The sequence below is a fragment of the Podarcis muralis genome, chromosome 13, assembly GCF_964188315.1.
Source record: "Podarcis muralis chromosome 13, rPodMur119.hap1.1, whole genome shotgun sequence".
NCBI classification, from domain to species: Eukaryota; Metazoa; Chordata; class Lepidosauria; order Squamata; family Lacertidae; genus Podarcis; species Podarcis muralis.
The window spans coordinates 5668615-5691012 of NC_135667.1; the positions used below are offsets into that span (position 1 = coordinate 5668615).

Here is a 22398-nt window from a genome sequence, read left to right on the forward strand (position 1 = left end):
GGCCTATCTCTCCCCCCCACCAGGGAAGAAGGGGTGAGTCAAGATCTGCAGCAGTGGGCGAGAATAAAATCAACCTTACACGATGGTTTGCATGGGAATCAAAGTCTGTATTGCGGGAGAAGGGGGTCCTCTGTGCAGAGCCCAAGGTATCCCAGAGGTCAGCCCTCACCATTTGTTCTCTAGGGGTGGAAGGAAAACAGCAGCAGTCCCTCCTATTCACTGCTTTCACGGCAACAGCAGTGGGCGATGCATTCCTTGGAGGCCAGTCTGCTGCCACTGTGGATCCTGCCGCCTGAGGCAGTTTCCTTACCTTGCCTCATGGGTGGGCTGGCGACATAGCAGCAAGCTGTTGGAAGTCCAGCTGTTGCCCCTTTATGTGTGCAAAGACTGGATATATTTGAGGGGTGTGGTTTTTTTCGTGTTTTTTTTTAAAGGTTACCTCTATGTACTCAGTAGGAACCAGCAAAAATCACCCTCTTTTTCCTGTTAGTGGACGGCCCTGATGAAGCAGCAGCAATTGGATTCCACCCTATGGCACGTTTTTGGTTTTGCCTGCTGTAAAATAAGGGAAGAAGGGGAATACAGTTTGAAACAGGAATCTAGTAAACAAAAGGAAGCTTTTGATTTTTCACTGAAGCGTTAGGTCTATGCTGGTCTGTTCAATTGAAGTAGGCGCTCATAATCAAATTTGGGAGAAGGCACATTATGGTTTTGTGTCCCTTTCTGAAAATTGTGCCTCAAACTGAAAATTTGTGGCACAGATTCAACGTTCCACAAGCAAATACCTGCAAGTGGGACATATGTGGTGTGTTTTGCAGCCCCTGAGAGCAGCCCACTTTCTGGGAGGGGAGGTGCCTGATAAGAAAGAAACGCTTTGGCATTTTCTTCTGAACCATGTGACTTGCCTTTTTGCATGGGTGTGGCCAGGATTTATGTTGGGGGTGGCAGGCTTCATGTTAGGGGGGGACAGAACCTCAGTTAAGTATTTCTATTAATTTACTTGAGTTTACAAAGCATTTCCTTGAAGGATGCACCCACCCCTTTAAGAAGATAGCGAATAAATAAAGCTAATTATGATATTAAGGACTTAACATAGGGGGGGAAAGACCTGTAACAAAATTGTGTTCCAACTACCAAACGGTTTCTTCAGACTATTTTCTGCACTAACACACACTGAAAGTTCCCAGTGTTGATTGGGAATTCTGAAACCAGAAAAACCTTCGATTTCTAAATGGCGCTGAGTAATTTCATAGAATCAGAATTCTTGGAATTGACCACAAGGGTCATCTAGTCTAGGGGTCAGCAACCTTTTTCAGCCATGGGCCAGTCCACCGTTCCTCAGACCATGGGGTGGGCCGTCCTATATTTTGAAAAAAAAAATATGAACGAATTCCTGTACCCCACAAATAACCCAGAGATGCATTTTAACCAAAAGGACACATTCTACTCATGTAAAAACACGCTGATTCCTGGACCGTCCGTGGGCCGGATTAAGAAGGCAATTTGGCCATATCTGGCCCCCGTGCCTTAGTTTGCCTACCCCTGATCTACTCCAACCTACCATGCAGGGATCTTTTGCTCAAGATTGGACTTGAACCTGTGACCCTGTGGGGGGGGTGGGGCTAATTTTTAATTCTGGTTTTTTAACCCCAACCCCATATATCAGGCATGTCCAAAGTCCGTTTTGGGGGCCTAATTCGGTCCCTGTGGCAGTTTACTTCCTGGGGTAAAATCCTAAAAAACCCTCAACAACTTCAGTCTAAAAAAAGGTCAACAACTCTTCGGTTGGTTGGCCCTTTGGTCGGGGCCCTTACGGCCCTTCACTTCATCAAATCCGGCCCTCTTTGAAAAAAGTTTGGACACCACTGCCATACAGTTAGGAGGCAGAGGGGGAACACTTGGATCCCATGAGGGGCATTTCGAATCAAGATTACTGCTCTAACCATTCTAAACCAGTTTGGTTTAGTTCGAAGATCTTTGGTCCAATTTGGTTTGACGGTTCCTGCGGCGGAGCAGATTTTGACCTATGCATTCTTCCCTGTAACCTTACAGCAAAGGGTAGGATAAATAAACTAATAATTGCTGGTGCGCAATAGCTTCGTGACGATGTTAATTGGCGATAACACGACAATCCTTGATTGTGGAATTAATTAACACCTTGTGTTGGGCAGGAAACCGCTGCCTGTATTCAGGCCAAGGTAGGTAAGAGGCAGCAGGGAGAAGAAAAATGGAGACGGGGGTATATCGGTCTCCTTGGTGCACGGATGTGGGCCTTTGTCTCTTTTTACGAAGTGGGTGTGAGCTGCAAAAAAGTGTTGCTGAGGCATCTTCCGAACTGCTTTTGCAGCTGGTGTGGGAGGATGAGGACATCTAGGCCCCGGAGCTCAGCTATTAATACATTCCAGTCTGACGGGAACAAAATGTCCTCACCTCCTGACCCATCTTTCTGTGCTGTGATTCGCCCGGGCAGGGAGAAGTTGCCAACTGCAGCCGTAAGCCGGTCCCTAAACTGGATATGTGGCATGTTATCCACCAAGGTGAGCAAAAACGGCTAGGTGCCAGGCCGTGGGGCTGGGGAGGAGTTCAACGTGCTTTTTGAAGGAGACGAGGGCCTGGTTGGATAAGGAACTGCAGGGAAGTGGTACCATCCAGGCAGAGCATTAGGGCAGGTGTCTAGATCTGGAGGGGACGCGGGTGGCGCTGTGGGTTAAACCACAGAGCCTAGGATTTGCCGATCAGAAGGTCGGCGGTTCGAATCCCCGCGATGGGGTGAGCTCCCGTTGCTCGGTCCCTGCTCCTGCCAACCTAGCAGTTCGAAAGCACGTCAAAGGGCAAGTAGATAAATAGGTACCACTCCTGCGGGAAGGTAAACGGCGTTTCCGTGCCCTGCTCTGGTTCGCCAGAAGCGGCTTTGTCATGCTGGCCACATGACCCGGAAGCTGTACCCCGGCTCCCTCGGCCAGTAAAGCGAGATGAGCGCCGCAACACCAGAGTCGGCCACGACTGGACCTAATGGTCAGGGGTCCCTTTACCTTTACCTAGATCTGGGGAATGTGCAGGAGGACCCCCAAATGCAAAAGGACTGGATTTTGAAATAAACGAAACAATGCCTATTACCTTCTAAAGCAGGCACCGCCAAGCTCGGACCTCCAGCTGTTTTGGGACTACAACTCCCATCATCCCTAGCTAACAGAACCAGTGGTCAGGGATGATGGGAATTGTAGTCCCAAAACATCTGGAGGGCCGAGTTTGGGGGTGCCTGTTCTAAAGGGACCACTGAGGCTGGCATCTAAAATTACCCAATCTGGAGGAAGGACCCATAGTTTAAAACAAAAAAGATCATTTGGGTCTTGGTGCTGTCTTCCCCTCCCGCAACTGGATTTAATCGCCATTATCAGCCATCATTTCAGGGTCTTTGGTGCATCGTTAGAATTGTTCAAATGCCACTGCACAGCCATAAGGGTTAGGAACTTCTCTTACACTTAAACATGGAAAATGTGAAAGGTGCTCACGTCTCCAGGCTGGGCAAACATTTGCTTGGGTACACATGCACGTCCACTCCTGTGCATATTCTCGAGCAAACCCTAATATGATGCACCACCAGTGTACTGGACTGTGAGTTTATGAGTTAATGAAGAAATGGGGTGGGGGACAGATTATTATTTTTATTTAATTAAGCCTTCACTTTGACACCTTAAGAAAAATTGTGCAGTGACATTTCTGGAAATGAAAGATGTGTTCTGCTCCACGTTTGTCCTGGGCTGCACATTTAGGATTGCTATCTGCCTCTCTTACCACAGATGTTTCACAGATGTATGTCAGACAAGCTGTGGATGCTTCAAAGAGAGTGTTTATTGTGGAGTCAGTACCCTTCACACATGCAGGCTTCTGTCTAAGTGTCTGCACTTCAGGCATCAAAATGCAAGCCTTTCCCCCTATTTAATCCAGTAAATTTAAACCTATTTAAATAAATTTAAATTTAATATATTTAAATTAAATAAATTTAAATTTATATATTTAAATTAAATAAATTTAAGTAAATTTAAACCTATTTAAACCTAGTAAATTATAACTAACCAAAACCTGTTGCCAATGGCTGGCTTACAATCTCTCAGTGACCTTGCAAATCAAGCCCCGAAATGGAAGCTTTACCTAGCCCAGGGGTCAGCAAATTTTTTCAGCAGGGGGCTGGTCCACTATCCCTCCGACCTTGTGGGGGCCGGGACTATATGTTGCCATGATTATGACGTGCATTTTTGGCAAAAACCCTTACTAGGACCAACTCCAACGTTGCCCAAATGTGTGTTTTTTTTGGGGGGGGGGTTTCCCTCATACACCCACGCTGCTTCCTTTGTGTTTTATGCATTGACAGTTATTATTTCTCTCGTAAGGCGGGGTGGGGGGCTGAGGTGAGCACGCCATTCCCATCAGCCCTGGAAAGTGTGGGCGCATGCGTGGGTGAAGGGAAAAACAGTTGGTCATGCTCAAGCAAAAACATTCCCCCCCCCCCCCCCCGTGTGAGGGAAGACGAGGCGGAGGTGGCAGCTATTTACCTTTCCATGGCTCACACCATGTAGCTAACAAGCGGTCTCCCCAGCAGAGCACATAACTGCTTTGGAGTTTGTTATGTACTGAAGTTCTCACCCTGGGCCAACAGGGGGATATGTACTGTAGATAGTTCAGGTCCACATATGCAAATAAGGGATCTAAAGTGATGTTCGGTGATTGGATAGTTACAGAAAGTTGTTACAGTTATGTTGTACTGGAGCTCTATATAAGCAGGCTGGCTGAACCCTTCATTTCTGTTCTGGCCTCAGAATAAACAAGAGCTATTTGAAGAATCGTTGTGTCGTCTGATATGTTCACCCACAACTTAACGGAGTGCAGCCGCGCAGGAGCTCCCCGCTTCCTAAGGCGGGGAGCACCGCCACCACAGACACCAGCAGGCGTCCCTGGCGCCACAGCTGCCCTTCCTGAGGTCAGTTGCCGGCAGCTCCATGGTTTCTTCCGCACCCTGAAAGAAGAGATTGCTGCACGCATGCGCAAGGGATGGAGAAGGGGCTTGTCTCGAACAGCCGCCCGCCTCACTTTTGACCGCCAAGCCTGGTTGAGTTGCAAAAACCATGGCACGCTATGCTGGCTGCCTGGATTCTCTGACCGTCCGCAGGCCGGATCTAGAAGGCAATTGGGCCTGATCTGGCCCGCGGCCCTTAGTTTTCTGACCCATGACCTAGTCACACATCTGGAGCATCTTCTGAATTTCTGCTTGAAATGCAGCTGCTAGAAGCACAGGGATCTCAAAAACAGTGACAAGCCTTCTCCACACAGCAGGTTTCTCCAGATGCAAACCCCTCTGAATGGGGCTAAATCCCAATTGTATGAAGAGCCTTCATGCCAAAGAGCTTTCTGGACCTGCCCTTTGCACAGGCTCCAGGGCAATGTGAAAATGGGTGCTGATGTGCAGCTTGGAAGGAACGGAGCGTAATGTTTCTTTTGCTGTGCATGTGGCATCTTCTGCCAGAAACCTGCTGCTGCTGAACTCAGTGTAGCTCACTTCTGCATAAACCTGTATAGGATTGCACTGGAAGAGCTGGAATTAAGGCTCCGTCTGCAATATAATAATAATAATAATAATAATAATAATAATAATAATAATAATACATTTTTATTTATATCCCGCTCTCCCCAGCCGAAGCCGGGCTCAGAGCGGCTAACAACAGCAAAATGATACAGCATTCTAAAATCATTTCATTATAAAATCAGTTCAAATCAGATTAATGACAACCATTGGGCTAGAGTTCTGTGGGGATTGCCAAAGGAGGGGGTCAGGCTGTGCCCTGGCCAAAGGCCTGGTGGAACAGCTCTGTCTTGCAGGCCCGGCGGAAAGATGTCAAGTCCCGCAGGGCCCTGGTCTCTTGTGGCAGAGCGTTGCACCAGATCGGAGCCACAGCCGAAAAAGCCCTGGCTCTGGTTGCGGCCAGCCTAACCTCCCTGTGGCCCGGGACCTCCAAGATGTTTTTGTTTGAAGACCGTAAGGTCCTCTGTGGGACATACCAGGACAGGTGGTCCCGTAGGTACGAGGGTCCTAGGCCGTATAGGGCTTTAAACCAGCACCTTAAACCTGACCCTGTACTCCACCGGGAGCCAGTGCAGCTGGTATAGCACCGGGTGAATGTGATCCCGCAGCGATTTAATGCAGCATCACCCTGTCTTAAATGGCCATGGCTTCCTCCAAAGAACCCTGGGAAACGTAGTTCATTGCAGGTGCTGAGAGTTGTCAGAAGACCCCTATTCCTAGAGTGGTTTAACAAATCAATCTCTCTTCCCAGGGGACTCTGGGAACTGTAGCTCTGCGGGGGGCGGAGACGTCTCCTAACATCCCTCAGCACCCTTAGCAAACTACAGTTCTCAGGGTTGCTAAGCCATGAAATTGCTTTAAATGTGTAGTGCTGTCGCAAAAGACTCTTGAGCAGAGTAGCATTTAAAAGAAAAAAAACCCTCCCAAGAATTCTGGGAACCGTAGTTTGTTAAGGTTGCTGGAGAAGAATTGTAGCCATGTGAGGGGGCAAAGTGCAGGATTCTTTTTTTTATTATTTAGGGGGGGGGGGGAATAATACTTTAAATGCTGCTAAGCATGTAGCTGCCAGCAAGAATCAACACATAGAATCATAGAGTTGGAATAGACCACAAGGGCCATCGAGTCCAACCCCCTGCCAAGCAGGAAACACCATCAGAGCACTCCTGACATATGGTTGTCACGCCTCTGCTTAAAGACCTCCAAAGAAGGAGACTCCACCACACTCCTTGGCAGCAAATTCCACTGTCAAACAGCTCTTACTGTCAGGAAGTTCTTCCTAATCTTTAGGTGGAATCTTCTTTCTTGTAGTTTGGATCCATTGCTCCGTGTCCGCTTCTCTGGAGCAGCAGAAAACAACCTTTCTCCCTCCTCTATAGGACATCCTTTTATATATTTGAACATGGTTATCATATCACCCCTTAACCTCCTCTTCTCCAGGCTAAACATGCCCAGCTCCCTTAGCCGTTCCTCATAAGGCATCGTTTCCAGGCCTTTGACCATTTTGGTTGCCCTCCTCTGGACACGTTCCAGTTTGTCACTGTCCTTCTTGAACTGTTGTGCCCAGAACTGGACACAGTACTCCAGGTGAGGTCTGACCAGAGCAGAATACAGGGGCACTATTACTTCCCTTGATCTAGTCCAGGGGTCTGCAACCCGCGGCTCCGGAGCCGCATGTGGCTCTTTTACACCTTTGCCGTGGCTCTGGGGTGGATACTAGCGAGGGGAGGAGGAGCACTGTGCGCCCCGACACTCCCCACTGTGGCGGGCGCTGTACTGGCTGTGACGTCGCATGGGGGCGGTGCGTGCATTAGTCACGCACCGTCCCGACGTCACCTTCCCGCTGTCAGATCGCAGTTCTGGAGATATATTTGTTTTAAATGTCACAATGGTTTTGCGGCTCCCAGTTTTTTCCCCCTTCGGAAACGGGTCCAAGTGGCTCTTTCTGTCTTAAAGGTTGCAGACCCCTGATCTAGATGCTATACTCCCATTGATGCAGCCCAGAATTGCATTGGCTTTTTTAGCTGCCGCGTCACACTGTTGGCTCATGTCAAGTTTGTGGTCAACCAAGACTCCTAGACACATTCTTTTTTTACTATTGGAATAAAAATAATACAGGTAGCAATGACATATACAACAGGTCCTAATAACCTCTGGCTTGAGAAATTTTTATTATAGTCCAATATGGCTACCTTCAATATATATACACACACACATACGTAGTTTAAAAGATATAAGAAAAGGGCGTTCTAAATCTCCTCATAAAACTGGCAAAGCCGCCTCAGCATTTTCGGACCGCCCCCTTCCCGCCAACGGCTTTCCACCTGAAGCCCCGCCCCTCGCCCCTTGCACATTGTAAACAAGCACAGCAGCGGCGTCCGCGTGAGCCTCCTCTGCACGTGTACCCGCTCTCGCGGAAGGCTGGCTGCCGGAGACCCAATAGGGAGCGCGTCCCGCCTGCGCAGCCAATGGGATCGCGCCCGGGGCGCGACCAGAGCACGCGGACGCTTGCATGCTGCCGCCGAGCGAACCAATCAGAGGCGGAAGGGGGCGGAGAGGCGAGGAGCGGCGAGGCCGGGGGAGGCGCGTCACGGCCCCGCTGTCACGCGGGCCTGTGCATGCTGCGGCGCCGTCTGGCCAATGAGTCGCCGCGCGCAGCGGCGGGGCCGGGGAGGAGAGGCCAATGCGGGGCGGGCGGTGGGCGGGGAGAGGGGCGGCGGCGGCGGCCATTGGACGCGGCGGGTGGGGGGGGCGTGGCAGGCCGGCGACAGGCTCACGCGGACCGGTGCATGGTGCTGAGGGACGCGCGCCCTTGGCAAGGCTCAGTCGGCAGAAGCCTTTAGACGGGACGGTGGGTCTGCGCGCTTGAGGTGAGTGAATGAGGGGCGCGGGGCGCAGTCTTAAGGGTGGGCAGTCGGCGCCTGGGTGGGAAATGATTATTGTAATAACAACAATAATGACAGTAAAAATTATAATCTTGGCGGTGGGTGTTATGGGCAGGTGGCTCACAAGTGGGCAGAGAAGGGGAGCGCGAGGGGGAAAGGGGCGGTTGTGGAGGGCTGAGGGGGAAAGGAATTCGGCCGGCTGGCTGTGGGTCGCTCTGGGTTACACCTAGATAAAGGGGCTGACTAAACTTAATGTATATTTCTAAAAAAAAATACAAAAATCAGCCTCGGGATGAGGGGCTGAGAAGGCGAGGGGTGTCCTATGGGATGGTTAATGGAAGGAGGGGGGAAGCAGAGAGGGCTGGGAAATAAGGGGAGGGGTCTTTGGGGGGATTTCGAGAGCGGGGGTTTGTCGCCCTCGTTAAAAACTCGTGTGGATCAATATTACGAGGTTGAGGTTTTTTTTCGGGTGGGCGGGGTTTTGAGGAGAGGGCTTTAAGTATCGAGAGGGGAGGGGTGAAGAGGATGAAAAGGCAGGAGGGAGGGAGACTGGAGGGGGTTAGGGTTGAAGGTGGGTCGGGTTGTTGAAGGAGTGGGGTGTAGGAGTGGAGGGGCGAGTGGTTGGTGGGTGGGGAAAGAGCTTTGGGGAAGCAATGCCACATAGGGAGTTGGGGAGGGCGAGAGTGGCAGAGGGAGGAGCATTAAGGAGGTGGGAGGGAAGCAGGAGGTTTCGGATTATGGGGTATGGGGAGAGGGAGAAGAAGTGGGGTGGGAAGGGGAACAGGGAGGGACAGAGGAAGAAGTTGGATGGGGATGGGACATGAGGAGCAAAAGAAAGGGGAAAGCAAATAAAACGAGTGTGAATAAAAAACCAGAAGGGTGATTTGAACCAGAGGCTCCAATTACAGTATAGGATGGGGCCTGGGCAGGGATTTAAAGGGGGGATTTATGTGGGTCAGCAACTTGACCACTGATGTTGAGACACAGCTGGGGACCCAAGTTTGAGAAACACTGCTTGAGAGCAAAGAAGAAACTTCTCTAACCTGACACTAGCTAGATGTTGTGGACTACAAGTACCATCAGCCCCAGCTTCATACGGCTGGGCTGATGGGAACTGTAGTCCAAAACATCTAGAGGACGCTGAGTTCGGGAAGGCTGGCATAGAAAGAGTTGGGAAAGAGGTGATTGTGGGCGTGTACTGAAGAAATCTTTGTGGGGAGGGCTGGTAGTCATAGAATCATAGAATTGTAGAGCTGGAAGGGACCCTGAGGATCATCTAGTCCAGCCCACTGCGGTGCAGGAATATGAAAGGTGTTTTTTTTTATATAACTCTGGCTTCAACAGATTTAGTGACTAATTACAGCTAATTCCCGGTTGTAAATGTGTACTTCTTGAGCTGGTGACTGTGAAGTGATTCTCTGTTATTTCAGTCTGAACAAATTTGTTTTATTTTATTAACTTGTGTTCAATAAATATATCAATAAAATCCTTGTTTACTTTGTTTTACACTTCTGGTGACTTATATGAGAGAGAGAAAGAGATTGAATTGTGGGGAGGGTATTGGTTTGAGGAAACAGTTGACTCCAGCAAAACACTCAGTAGTAGCCATAAAAAGGTGTTCAGCACTGAAATAAAGCAACAAGGAAGTATTTGGCAAGAGAGTTCAATGGCAAGATGAATAGGCATACGTGAATAGAGTGTCAGGGGTAGTAGTTGTTGGAAGCTTGCCGTTTGCGAGATGATGAGAGGAACACTTTCGGGTACTGGGAGATGGGTCTGAAGTAGAGAGTGGGAGACTCTCAGGATGGGAAATGGGTGGGGTTTAACAGAAAAAAAGTTAGGAAGAAGTCTTTGGCTAGGAATGGCTTGCCATGAAGCTTGAGGTGATGCAATGAAATAAGGGCGGAACAGGAAGATGCCAAGTTGCGCAGGAACATGGCACTGAGATGGGAACATAGTTATGCCAGAGCACTTAGGTGTATCACAGTCCGGTTGTGAATACACGGCGCTTGGGCTTTCCTGTATTGGTGAAAGGACATGAAGTCCTATGAGGCGTGTGTAAAAACTGAAGCAGCCTTTGTGATGATGTTTCTGCTACTTTGCGAGATCTCATAGGAGCACCAGTAGCTTTTCCACCTTGGCCATTGTGTTTGGCTTAGCACAGAAGTCTTGAGAAGTCCCTCTTCCGTCTCTCCAAAATGTTGAAAGAGCTCTGAGCTGCTGACGTGCCAGATATTGTAATCCTAACTGCTTTTCCTTTGAGCGAGTGGTCTGTTGTAGTCTATTTTTCTTCTGAATACCCTGAAAAATAGCATTATCTGGAAGTGGGCAGGCAGACGTGCCTACATGCGTCTTTTGTAAGAACTCTGTGATTAGATAACTCTGCCAGCGCCAACCAATACCCAGTACGATACAGTTCCTCGGCGGCAGTTATGTAATAAGCGCTGAGATGAAGGCGCACCTTGCAGAGAGCTGCAGGCTGCTTGGGGTTTTGTGTTCATGTAATATTCCTTGGGAGGGTGAATCATTATATCATCAAGCTTCACCTGTTTTGCTGTACAGTACTAAGGTTGTCCAACTGAACACGATCCCTGGGGTGCAGGAGGTGACAGAATATGTAGTGAAAAGTTTGTCACATGCACATGCAATGAGCCACCAGTTCTATTAAATACAGTAGTTTTCCTGTTTAGCAGACGTAACTAGTATGCATTTGCATGTAAAATTAAATAAACAATATTCTTGGCAAAAATAAAATTCAGAGCACAGAGGTCTACAGGGGGGAAGCACAGCTCAGCCTGATAAGAGAGGAATTAAGGAGCAAGGCAGATGTAACTGTTTGGTAGCCAAAAGCCCACCGGTGAGAGATCTTTAGATTTAACTAAATTTTAAGATCTTCACTACTTGGCCAAATCCAGCAGTCGGAGACCCATGCTTTGCTTTATATTGCTGGATATTTATGTATTCTCCTTACATCCCACTTTCACTTGGGGTCCTCCCAGGAACTGATCAGGTCCGTACCTGCATAGCCTCCAGCATGGCTGCCATCTCTGATTCTCCCAGATCTTTCAGTGAGCCCCAAGTCCTCAGTGCTTTTTCTTGCTCTGCAGTTCAGAGAGAGCTGTAGGTGGTGAGCAAATAAGAGCTGAGACTGTCTTCTGGGAATATTCCTCATGCTCAGATCTTCTGGAAATGAAAATTGGGCAGGAGCTGGCTTGTGGCTCTTGCTTGATGAAACCTTCAGCCAGTTTGAGGAGCTGAACTTCCAGCTACCCTCAGAACATTCTTCACTGTGGATTTCCTCCCCTTCCATGTTTTATTAGTAGGTTTCTTTGAAGTATTGAGATATTGCCATTCACTAGCAGAGCACTGGGGTTTTATGATTTGACTTTGAGGTCGAAAAATAACAAATCATCCAGCAAAAGAGAGAATAAATCCATAAATCCTGAAGACACTGCTGCACTGCAGGGCTCCTTCCGTCCCTTTCTCCTGTTGCTGCGTGTCAGGGGCTTGATTGTTGATGTTCTGCAGCTTCTTTCTCCTCTGAAGCCGTCATGGCACTTCAGTGGAAGAAGGCAGAGGATTTTAATCCCGCCTCTAAAGAGCTGGTGGGAGTGCTTTCTGGCAGAGGAGGATGGTGTCTCTGAATGCCATTTCTGCTTCCCCTCTACATTTTGCTTAAAAGCATGATGGTTTGAGGCTGATGTTGTCTTCCTTTCTGACATACCCTTTTGCAGTGAGTCTCTCCCCCCCCCCCCACTTCATCACCTTGTCATTTTATTGGGTCACACATTGGTTTATCCACTTCTGAGGTTCTTTCACGGGAAGGTCTCGCAAGGCACTTGTGTGCTCTCTGAGAAGAACACCTTTTTAAAACGAAGTTGGTTAAGAAAACACACATATACATCCCATCATTATTCTGAAAGTGTCCTGAGCTTCTTGCTGCTTCCACACTAAAAGCTGTATTTATCTCTCAAATAACTGCCCCCCCCCCAAGAGAATACGCAGGAATATGAGATTCCTTCATCATCAGATGACCCAGAAAATGAGTCAGATGGTGTGGTGAGGTCTGGCAAGTGCTGCTTTATGTGGCGTGCTGCTGGGACAGGCAAAATGTGCCACCAAAAGGGAACAGCTGAAGTGGAGCTTAACTCTTGACGGAGGGGAGCGGGCTCCAGAGAGCAAAGCGCAGCGGCCGGATTACTGTGAGAACATCCGAGTGCCTGGCATCCCAGCAGGTCAAGGTCCCTTTTGCAGAAAAGATTATAATCAGCAGCCACTAACCCCAGATTTAAACGTCATCTGTGTTCCGAAAGAAGGAACGGCAAACATCCTGGCCTGAAAACAGCTTTGCTAGCTTCACAGGTTGCTGCAGGCAATGGTTCCTTCCAAGAGGTTGACCCAGTTGGAGTTGCTTGATTCCCTCAGTACTGTTTAAAAGTTAGGCTGGAGCAGGGAACTGGAAGGGTCTTCATCCAGATGAGACTGCCCGGTGAGTGAAACTCCAAAGGGCATCTTCATAAGCCATCCAAAACAAGTATGAACGCCAGGAGCTGGGCACGGAGGACAGAATATCCATTGACAAAGCTAAATAGCTGGTAGCAAAAGCCAAACTTGCTCTGCTTTTGCCGCTACAGACTTCAGACTTCATTTGGGACAGCTAGCGTTGAGCCAGTCAAAGAGTCCCGTGTGGTGAAAAAAAGCTCTGCTGGTGGCCAGAAACAGCATCAGAGAAACAGGCGGTACTTTGGGTGGGTGGGATTACATATATTCCTGCTGACTTCAGAGGTTTGTAGTTGGAGCTGGTAGAATCACAGAAAACCCCTCCCTCGCCTCCCCCCACTTCAGCAGCGGGTGTACAGTAGGGGAAAGGCTATTGGGAAGGTTGGGTGTGGAGCAGCAATGACTGCTCCTGGGCGCGAGTTCTTGGGCGGGGCTTCCAATCTAGGAGTGTTGATCCACGTGCAGGCTGTGATTTCCCAGCATCTCTCACTGCCCCGGCTGAAGCTCTGCCCCAGTTTTGCTGAGCTGTTCTGGGACACTGTCTCAGTCAGACTCTGTGCATTTGGGCGAGGCACTCATGTAGAAACAGGCTGTCTGCTGCTGGCACACGGGCTTTGGAGAGGCTGGGTGTATCCAGCAGGGGGCGGCATATTCCCAAAACTGGAGAAACCAGAAGCACAACAAATTGGGTGGACGGTTCTGTTTTGGAAACTGTTGGAAGCCCAGTGGTATAAAAAGAGGCGGGTGATCATAAGACTGGTTGTTCCTGCAATGTAACATAATAGATTGTGTCCAGCTGAGTTCTCCTCAGAATAGACCCAGTGAAATAAATGGATCTCCGTTAGTCATGTCATATACTTTTGAGGATGACTAATATTAGATACAACCCAGTGCTTTTATCCTTTAATCGTTTCTCAAAATTTGGTCTCCGGTTGTTATTGGACTACAGCTTCCATAATCCGTGACCGCTGGTCCTGCTAGTTAGGGATGATGGGAGTTGCAGTCCAACAAAAGCTGGAGACCAAAGTTGGAGAAATGTCCGGAATTTAATGTGGCATTTGGATTGGTTTCCTCACGGAGTGAAGTTCCTCTGTCTGCTGCTCAGTGATGCATTGTAGATACAGATACCCCTTTGGAAATTGGAGTGGGTGAAGAGATGATTTTCTGTTCCCCCCAAATCTATCCAGGCAGGGTGCAATTAATTCTGGGGTGCCCATCTGTGCAGGCAAAGCCCCTGCCAGTTTCCTTGGCGTCTGTGACTCATAGGAAATGTTTTGCTCCTTGCACTGTCACTGCTTTCATTTTATCGCTCCTCTTTGTTTGGAGACGAAATTAACATGTTGCTGCAGGTGGCAGGGCGGAGCTGTCAGTTCCTTGAACTTGTGGAGTGAGCCAAAAGAACACAATGTTCCCTTCTGCCTTTTATAGGCTGCCGCCTCTGCTCTGGAAATTCGCTGTGTGGAAATAACCCTCGGCTATGCGGCAAGGGGGAGGAGCTTCTGTGAGATGGCTCCTCCCCCTCGCAGCAGCTGCTCTTTCCAGCTGCCTTGTGAGCTTGGCTGGGGAGTGTTACATAAGAGCTCTGAATGAGAGAGGAGCGACATGTTGGCCGACCATCAGGCTGGATCAGATGACCTGGTTATGGAAAGAATTTGGCCCACACTTGCTGGAAGGGAGTTCCGCTTGCTCTTATTACAGCTGACAGCCTGCCAGGCTGAGACAGCAGAGGGCAGAGACAGAGAGAGCTGTGAGAGGGAGCAAAGCAGAACTGCAGCCTTGGATGTGAGAAGGGACCAGCCGACCTTCCCTTTGCAGTAGCCCCAGGACCTCTCAGCATGCTGTGTTTGTAGTTGAAGATCTGCAAGCTGCAGTTTCTACCTCCCATGCTTCACTCTTGAGGGGAAGTTTGACTTAAATATGTCGACCAGGAGGAAAGATTCCTTTGTTCAGGTAGCCTTATAGCTGATGTTTTGGGGAGCTTGGGACCAGGACTTGTGGTCCTTTGGCCACATGTTCCTGAGACAGGGAAGAGGGGAAGGGGCAAGTGTGTGAAAATCCTGAGGCAAGGGGTACGAGCTTGAGGAAGGCTACATTAAGCAGGATGGGTTACTATATCTGCTGTCCTGTTTAACTAAGTGTTATTGCTGCACATATGCAATAGTTCCCTCTAGTGGCAGTTAAATGTTTAACCACAACATGCATTGCAGTACACTTCAAAGTTGCTCAATTAGTGCCAATGCATATTTTATAGGGAACTCAATGGCTATATTATTGACACTGTAAAACAGAGACACATCTGCATAATTAGTCAAGGCAGCCTTTCAAATAGGTCAACACAAGTTACTAGCCAACACAATTTTCTGTTAGTCCATCTCTCAAAACTTCCCTGTGTGAGTAATTTTGTGTGCTGAAATGGGGTGAAAGGCACTTTCCTTACTTGGACTCCCAGAAGGGCTCCATATTTCCCACAGTAGACTGGTTCTTTGCAAGCCTGAATCCCTGGTTACCTTCTAGCAGACTCCTGTTTACCTGTATCTGTAAAGGGAAGAAAAGTCCACTATCCCTTCCACTCTCCACCTCAGCCTTCATGTGACCCTCTTTTGACTCATTCAGGAGCCAAGCCATTCTGTCCCTACACTGCAGGGTCCCCCCCCCCCAGCTGAACCCCTGGCTTGCACTTTTGTTTCAAGTGGGCTCATGTGTGGTAATCATTATACAGCAATCATTTCCTCCCTGTACCGTTCAGTGGTTTGCTGAATCAGTCTTGCTTGTCCCTCTTACAGGCAGCTGCATTAAAGGGCTTCCTGATTCTGAATAGCTTTTCCCTGATTGCAGCTGAGCACAGCCTTTTTCTTATACGTCCCGGTGGGTGTGTTTTTTTAACCCCAGCCAACTCTCTTGGATATTTGGGGCATGCAATAGAGCAAAAAGTCAGAAGTCTGACTTCTCTTCATCCTCTCTGGCTCCCCACCAGTCTGTTGGAAGCTTATTTTATTACCCATGTTTTCCATCCTCTTTGACATATAGAGCATGTGAGCACTGTGAAACTGAGCAATGGTTTTATCTCTATTTATGTTTTTTCAATGCTGGGTCTCTCTCTCTACCTGATGAAGAGTTCTGTAAAATCTGAAACACTGCAACAAGGGACAGAAATGTCTACCTTTTAAAACTTTTTATTTGGAAGTACATTTTCTCCTAAATGATTTCAAGAATCAGTGGATTTATTATGGATCAGAAATGTAATTTCCCCCAGAATAGCCCTAGGGATAAAAAAAAATAATTACTAAATTTATATCCTGCCCTTCCTCCCAAAGGGGCCCAGGCTGGCAAACAACAAGCAATAAAACAGTAAAGCATTAAAATCATCTTTAAAATCCCCACCTTGGCAGATTTTGCAGAGTACGTTTCCTCTGGTCAGTCTAGTTCCCCTCTTCAGCAGTTGGCAATGCCTTCCTTTGAATGAGTGGCTACGCAGGAGGGCTCTCCATCCACCCAGTAAGAAAGAGGTCAGCGAGAGGCCCAGGGCACTCGTGGGTGCGCATTAGAGGACCAATGGAGAGTGCAATTACCGCTGGCGCTTTGTGGCTTCGGGCGTAAGGAATGAGAGAATAGAGAGAGGGAGCCATTGGGGGTCCCACTGTTCAGGATTACAAAAGGCGGCTACAATGGCAGGCAGAGGTCCTTTGTTCGGAGAGCATAACGCTGATGCTTGTGTGTGTTTGTTCCTTTGTATCCGGAGGGGGAAACAGGCCACCAGAGGCCTGCTTTGCTCCCTTCCTGACCATGTGTCGACGCAAGAATGGATAATTCAGGCTAAACAAAGGCGAGTGGAAAATTACATCCGCTGAGCCTTTATCTCCCTGGCTGCAGCTGGAGACCTGCGGGGTGATGGTGTGTGTTTTACGGTGCCTGGGTTGAAGCTTTCAGGCTAAAGACGCTGGAAAAATTTAAGAGACCTCTTTAGAGCGCTAGTCGGAACAGACATATATGACGTGTAAAAAAGCTCTTATTGAATGGCCAACATTGTGTATGCTGATGTCACACCCACTGGTGTTCCATGTGTTCATGCCCACCAGTTTTCCGTATGGAAGAGAGGCCAGGCACTGAGTCTCTCTAGGGCAGGCTTTGCCAACCTGGCGCCCTCATTGGCAAAGGCTTCCCTGGGGCAATAGAACAGCTGTCAGTGATCCAGTAGCACTGCACTGGGCCAGAGCTCTGTGTAGGAACGGCACATGTTGAGCCTATGTGTCTACAGGTTGCCCAGTGTGGAGTAGGGGGAGTTCCACACCTGCACAAACGGAGCACAAACTTCAAAAACAAACTTGCCGTTTTCATTCAATAGCAACATTTTAGGGCTTTAGCTGGCAACTGTGTTGCATGTAGTTAAGAGACAAAAGCATTCTGATTTATGCTTCTCCCCATATCTCAACCCAAGGAAATCACCTATATAGGCTGGGGGGGGGGTGACCCTCCCCCCAGCCCATGAATAGTTCAAGCCCCTCTGAATTTTAGCTTTCAGTTTTAAATGCAGCAATTTTACTGCAGGCATGATTCTGGCAAAAAGTTCATTAAGCACTTAAACTGCCTCCACCTTCCTGGCCAGCGAATGCAAAAGCTGCAGGACAACTGAGAAAGTACCAAGTCCCCATTTTTACTTTTTTTGCAATAATATATTTATTGATCAGGCTACCTGCATTTATTTTCTGGGCGTTCTGCAACAATTCTTTGCACCCCTTGAGTCCTCCCACTGCAACTTGTTTCTGCCTGCCAACGTCCTCTTGCAGCGCCCTTTTAATACCCAAACCTTGTAGGCGCCTGAGCACTAATACAAGCACTTTCAGGCAGCTCTCCCGGGTGGCATAACAATTACGCAAAATAAACTATTACATAACATATAAATCAAGGCATCAGTATACAGTACAGGAACATGAGCAGGAGACACCCTGTCCAGAAATATTCGAGAACAGAAAAAAAAATTCATAGTTTTTTTTTAAAGCAACTATTCAGACACAGAAATTATTACGCTAGTTGCTTTCCATTGTTGGCAAAAAGGATGTGAGATTGTTTCATGAGAGTTTTCAGGGCAGCAAGGGGCAGAGTTATGTCAAGCTTGGATATAGCTGCTCTCCTTGCTTGCTCGCGGTGAAGAAGAATCTGCTCCAGGTGACTAGGTATGGCAGATTGCATTCTTTTATTTTTTTGTTCGTAACAGCTGTAAATAAGCAGGCTTATTTGTGGGTGAGCAGGCTAGTAATGTTCAGTGGTACTTACCGAATTTTCTGCCTGCCAGAGAGCTATGGGAGGCATAGGAGCCACAATAGCCCATTTCAAGTTTCAGGGAGCAAGGGGTGCATTTTAAACTGTACAGTACTACAAATCCTTGGTTGACAGCCAAAACAAGAGGCATACTGGAGATATGGGGGGAGGAGGAAGAGGAACCTGGCAGCCTTTCTGTTTTGCATGTTATCTGCTAAGAAAATACTGGTCCCTCTGGCAGCTGGCAGGCTGCCTGGGGCAGAAAAAGGCATCCGCTGCAGTGGTCTTATCACCAGAAAGTAAGGAAGCGTGATGGCCAGATAATACGGCCAGAGTCAATATTTTATGTGCCCCATGCTGGCTTCTAGCAGTTGTGCCCAGCGCCTCACTGCACCAGGTGTTTGTGCTACTAAACTGAAAGGCAATAATATTTGTTGTGATCAATGAACTATGAGGTTGTTTTATTTTCTTTCTTATTTGAGTTTTTTAAAAAAATAATGTTTTATTTGCACATTTAACAAATGGGAAAGGGAAAAGAGGGTTATAAATAAAATAAAATTTAGAAAAGGAATATTTGCTGTTTGAATTGTGAGTGTAATCCTTCTGCCCCTTCATGTGAGTTTTGAGTTTCCTTCCGATTCCACAAAAATTGGAACACCCTTTGAATATTGAAAGTCCAGGTGAAACAACTTGGCACTGAGCATCAGCTGGGCACGGAAATGTAATGTTGCCCACACAGCACTCTGTAAGTGAAGGGAGAGGCCTCAGGGCTGGGTCCATCTGGCCCTTAGCTCTATCTTTCTGGCCCTCAGTACTCTTCCCAGGCCACACCCAGTGATACCATAGCTAGTGGCTTGGGGCGGTGCATGCGCCCTGCACATGCGTGGTGCACATGGAGGGATGAGACACCTGCAGGGGCAGGGCGAGGTGCTGCAGGATGTGACAGGGCATGCCAGAATCCCAGTGCCTGAGCCCCGTTGCACTCTGGCGCCCTGCAGGCCTCCGTTGCTTTTTTTCAGTGGTGTGGAGCCTGAGGGGGAAGCTACGGGCGGAAGCAAGCCCCATGCTGCCCTTTCAGGCATTGTGGAGGCTGGAGGTGCCCGAGCCATTGCATCACCCCCAGGAGAGATGTGGGGCCCAGTACCCCCCCCCCCCGCCGCACCTCCGGCCACACCTCTCCTCAGCACCCTCATTGAATGCTTTGGCTTGGTTGAAACGATCTTTGAGCCTTCCCCTTGCTTGGGTGGAAAGTTATGTGCATGATTGTGCACAACGAACTTTGTGTGGCTGCAATGTAGCCTGCTGCACAAAAGGTGCGAGAGCCACACTTCATTTCTCATGCTTTTTTTTTTTTTTTTGCCTGTGGCTCCGCCCACCATGGGGGCTCCAAAACAAAAATGGGAACAGCAATGGAAAAGCAGGCACAGAATAGGCCCGGAGCTTGGTGCCAGCATGACAACGAAGAGCTGATTCAGGAAGTGCTATTGAGTGCTTTAATTTGTGTGCATGGCTCTAAATAGCAACCGACCCGCATGGTAGCTGAGCGCCTTCAAATAGACTCTTCACGCTGGGGCTGAGCATCCGTCTTCCGGCCCTTATTGGCATTTATTTGCGCTCTAATCTCCCCCACCCCTTTCCCCAAGCACAGTCCCTGGATGAATGACAAACCCGTTGCTGGTGATTATGCAGTCAGAATTCTGCGGCCCCATTGGCTCTGCCAGCCAGCCAATGGCATCCTCCCAGGCCCTGCTGGTAGCAGCACCTCAGTACACGTGCGGAGTGTTTAACTGGGTTGCTGACATCACTGGGCTCCTGGCTGCAGCTACTCCGCCTGCCTGCCTGCCTGGTTACACAGTGGGCTGCTGCAGACTCTGCTGAGAAGGGAAGGCTAACCAGGCTCTGCTGCCCACAGTGTGCCGTGCTGCCACAACTCAGCCGTGCTCCCCGCTCTGCTCTCTGGAGGATGGTCAGCCGTAGGATGTGTTGGGTCAGCAGCGGAGCCGCCAGGGGCTGGTCAAGGGTAACAGGAGAGCAGTTTTCCCCATCTCAGGCTTGTGTCGGCTAATAGCTGCAAAGAAGCAAGACCTTCTAACTTGCACCACTGGTGAGTAACTTAAAAGGGTGGCATATACATAATGAGTTGTTATTTGTTATTATTATTATTATTAGCGATACTGGGCATGCTCCCCCCCACTTTAAACCGCCTTCTCAAAGGGGTTTCCATCTACTCTTTCCCTGCACTGCTTGGCAAAGTCTAGGCACTGCCCTGGCTGCTCCAGTGCGATGACGGCAGCGGCTGCTCCCACGGCTGCATCACGTGGGGCTCTTCGGGAACGGAATGTCCTCTCTGTGTTTTCTTCCGAAAGAGGCTTCGTAATGTGGCTGGCAGTGGGGGCGGGGAAGGGAAGAGGAACACGGGCTGCACACGCTTTGGCATGTGCTTGAGGCGGAAGGGGGAGTGTCTTCCTTTCTCTTTCTCTCTGCAAGACAGGGAATTTCTGGGCAACTTTGTGGGAGGCTGCAGTAGGACAGTCTTTCTAGGTGGCTGGTGGCTCTGCGATCGCCTCTCTCCTGTTCTCTGTGTGCCACAGCGAAGGGTGTGAGCTTGGGCAGATTTCTAGACTGCAGATGAGGAGGGTAGGGTGGGGGTATTGGAAGGAGCGGCTTTTCTGCATGCCTCTTGGGGGTGTGTGTGTGTGCCTGTGTGCTGTTTTTCCAGCTGATGGAAACCCCCACTTGAAAGCAAGGGGCCAACCTGTAAGCCAGCAATTTCTGATTTCTTCTTTTTTTTGCATGGTTGGGGGTGCAGGGAGGGAAAGAGAGAGAGAGAGAGGGTTTGTGGGAAGTTGGGAGGAGAAAATGGTTATTTGGGCCACTTAATAGAAGGGGGAAAGGGTGTGTGTGGGGACCATGATATCTCAAATGGGACTGTCTCTGCATTGGTGCTTGCATATGGGTTTCACTGCTACCACAGTCTTGAAACCCCTTGCAGGAGTTTCTGCAAAGTCCTGATGACTGCTTAGCTTGGAAGTGGCTTTGTGGGATAGGCAGTCTCCAAGGGTGTGTGGCTTCTCCACTGCCACTTTCCTTGCCTCTGACGTTAGCGTAGCTTGTTTTGATATGCAAGCGCTCTTGTTTTTGAAACTTCGTGATTCGAACCATAAACCCCTTTTTAAAAAATTGCTCAGTCAACCTTACCGCTGCTTGCAGCAGTCTATTTTTATTTCGTTTGGCAAATTGGATATAACAGCAAACCGCAGGCGTTTGCAGCATTGTTTTGGCATGGACCACACTGTGCAAATCTTTTATTGGCATGGCACCAGAGCTAATCCCACAATGGCCAATGCTTAGATACACTTTCTCCCTCTCCTTTGCAAAATAAAAAATCACATTATTTTATTTATTTGCTAACTATCACTTTGGAGGCCTAAAGTAAAAACCCTTCCAGTTTTACAAAACTTTATTTCCTAGCCACAAGCAACCAGGAAAATGGCTATGTAAAGGCTTCCTTGTTACTCTAAGGACACACGTGATAGAAAACGAACTAAAGGTTTCTCCCCCCCCCCCCAACTTCTCCAGTCCTGTGCATTTTTTGGGCAGGCCTTTCCTGGCTGCCTAGTTGCTGATTGTTTCACAAGACCCTCCTCCTTATACCTTTTTAAGAACAACTTGTTCTGCATTCATGATCAGGCAGTGACGGTTATCTCTTTGCTATAATAACAAGCTTTCCCTGCTGATTTCTGCATGTCTGCCACCTGTTGAAAGATGCAGAAGCTAACCAGGTTGTCTGTAAAATTGGCAATACAACGTTTCTGTTGCATTTCTGAATTTTTCTTGGGAAATTGTGAAGTGGAGAAAAGGAGGAAAGCAAGTGGGAAGACTCCGCCACACAAATGTGGAAGTTACAACCAAAGGGTTTAAAAATAAAATCTACTTTGGGCAGGAGGATTGTCTTACCATGTGGTATGAACCTCCAGAGCAGGCTTTTGCCCATGGAAGCTTGTGCCATATGTAGTTAACTTGGCACAGGACATTGCCATTTCTTAATTATCTAGGAGCACTAACCTGAATAAGGGGTCTGTAATGCTCTAGAGCACCTTCCTCCCCCCCTTCCAAGAAGGACCATGGTGCTCATCCAGCCACCAGATGTTCACGTATCCAAGCACCCGAGAGGCAGAGCTG

The 22398-nt window shown here is 48.6% G+C and overlaps 1 protein-coding gene and 1 long non-coding RNA gene across 7 annotated transcripts in view; one reads left to right on the forward strand and one right to left on the reverse strand.

The window, feature by feature from the left end:
- Positions 1-4510: 4510 nt before the first annotated feature.
- LOC144325052 (uncharacterized) lies at positions 4511-16972 on the reverse strand. Its single transcript, XR_013390338.1, has 2 exons — positions 16342-16972; positions 4511-5608 (listed from the first exon to the last, which is right to left on the reverse strand). It is a non-coding gene; the product is annotated as an uncharacterized LOC144325052 (long non-coding RNA).
- PER1 (period circadian regulator 1) overlaps positions 8336-22398 on the forward strand; it is a 35950-nt gene continuing 21887 nt past the window's right edge. For 2 of the 6 annotated variants that reach the window (XR_013390337.1, XM_077916869.1), the window contains exon 1: positions 20835-20973. Coding sequence is in view for 2 of the 6 variants with exons in the window: in XM_077916869.1 (XP_077772995.1) it covers positions 20845-20973 (129 nt within the window). In the remaining 4 variants the exon portion in view is untranslated. Of the gene's footprint in view, positions 8446-19937; positions 20321-20832; positions 20974-22398 lie in introns of those variants that run through there. The other 4 variants (XM_077916873.1, XM_077916874.1, XM_077916872.1 and 1 more) reach the window with 4 other exon arrangements.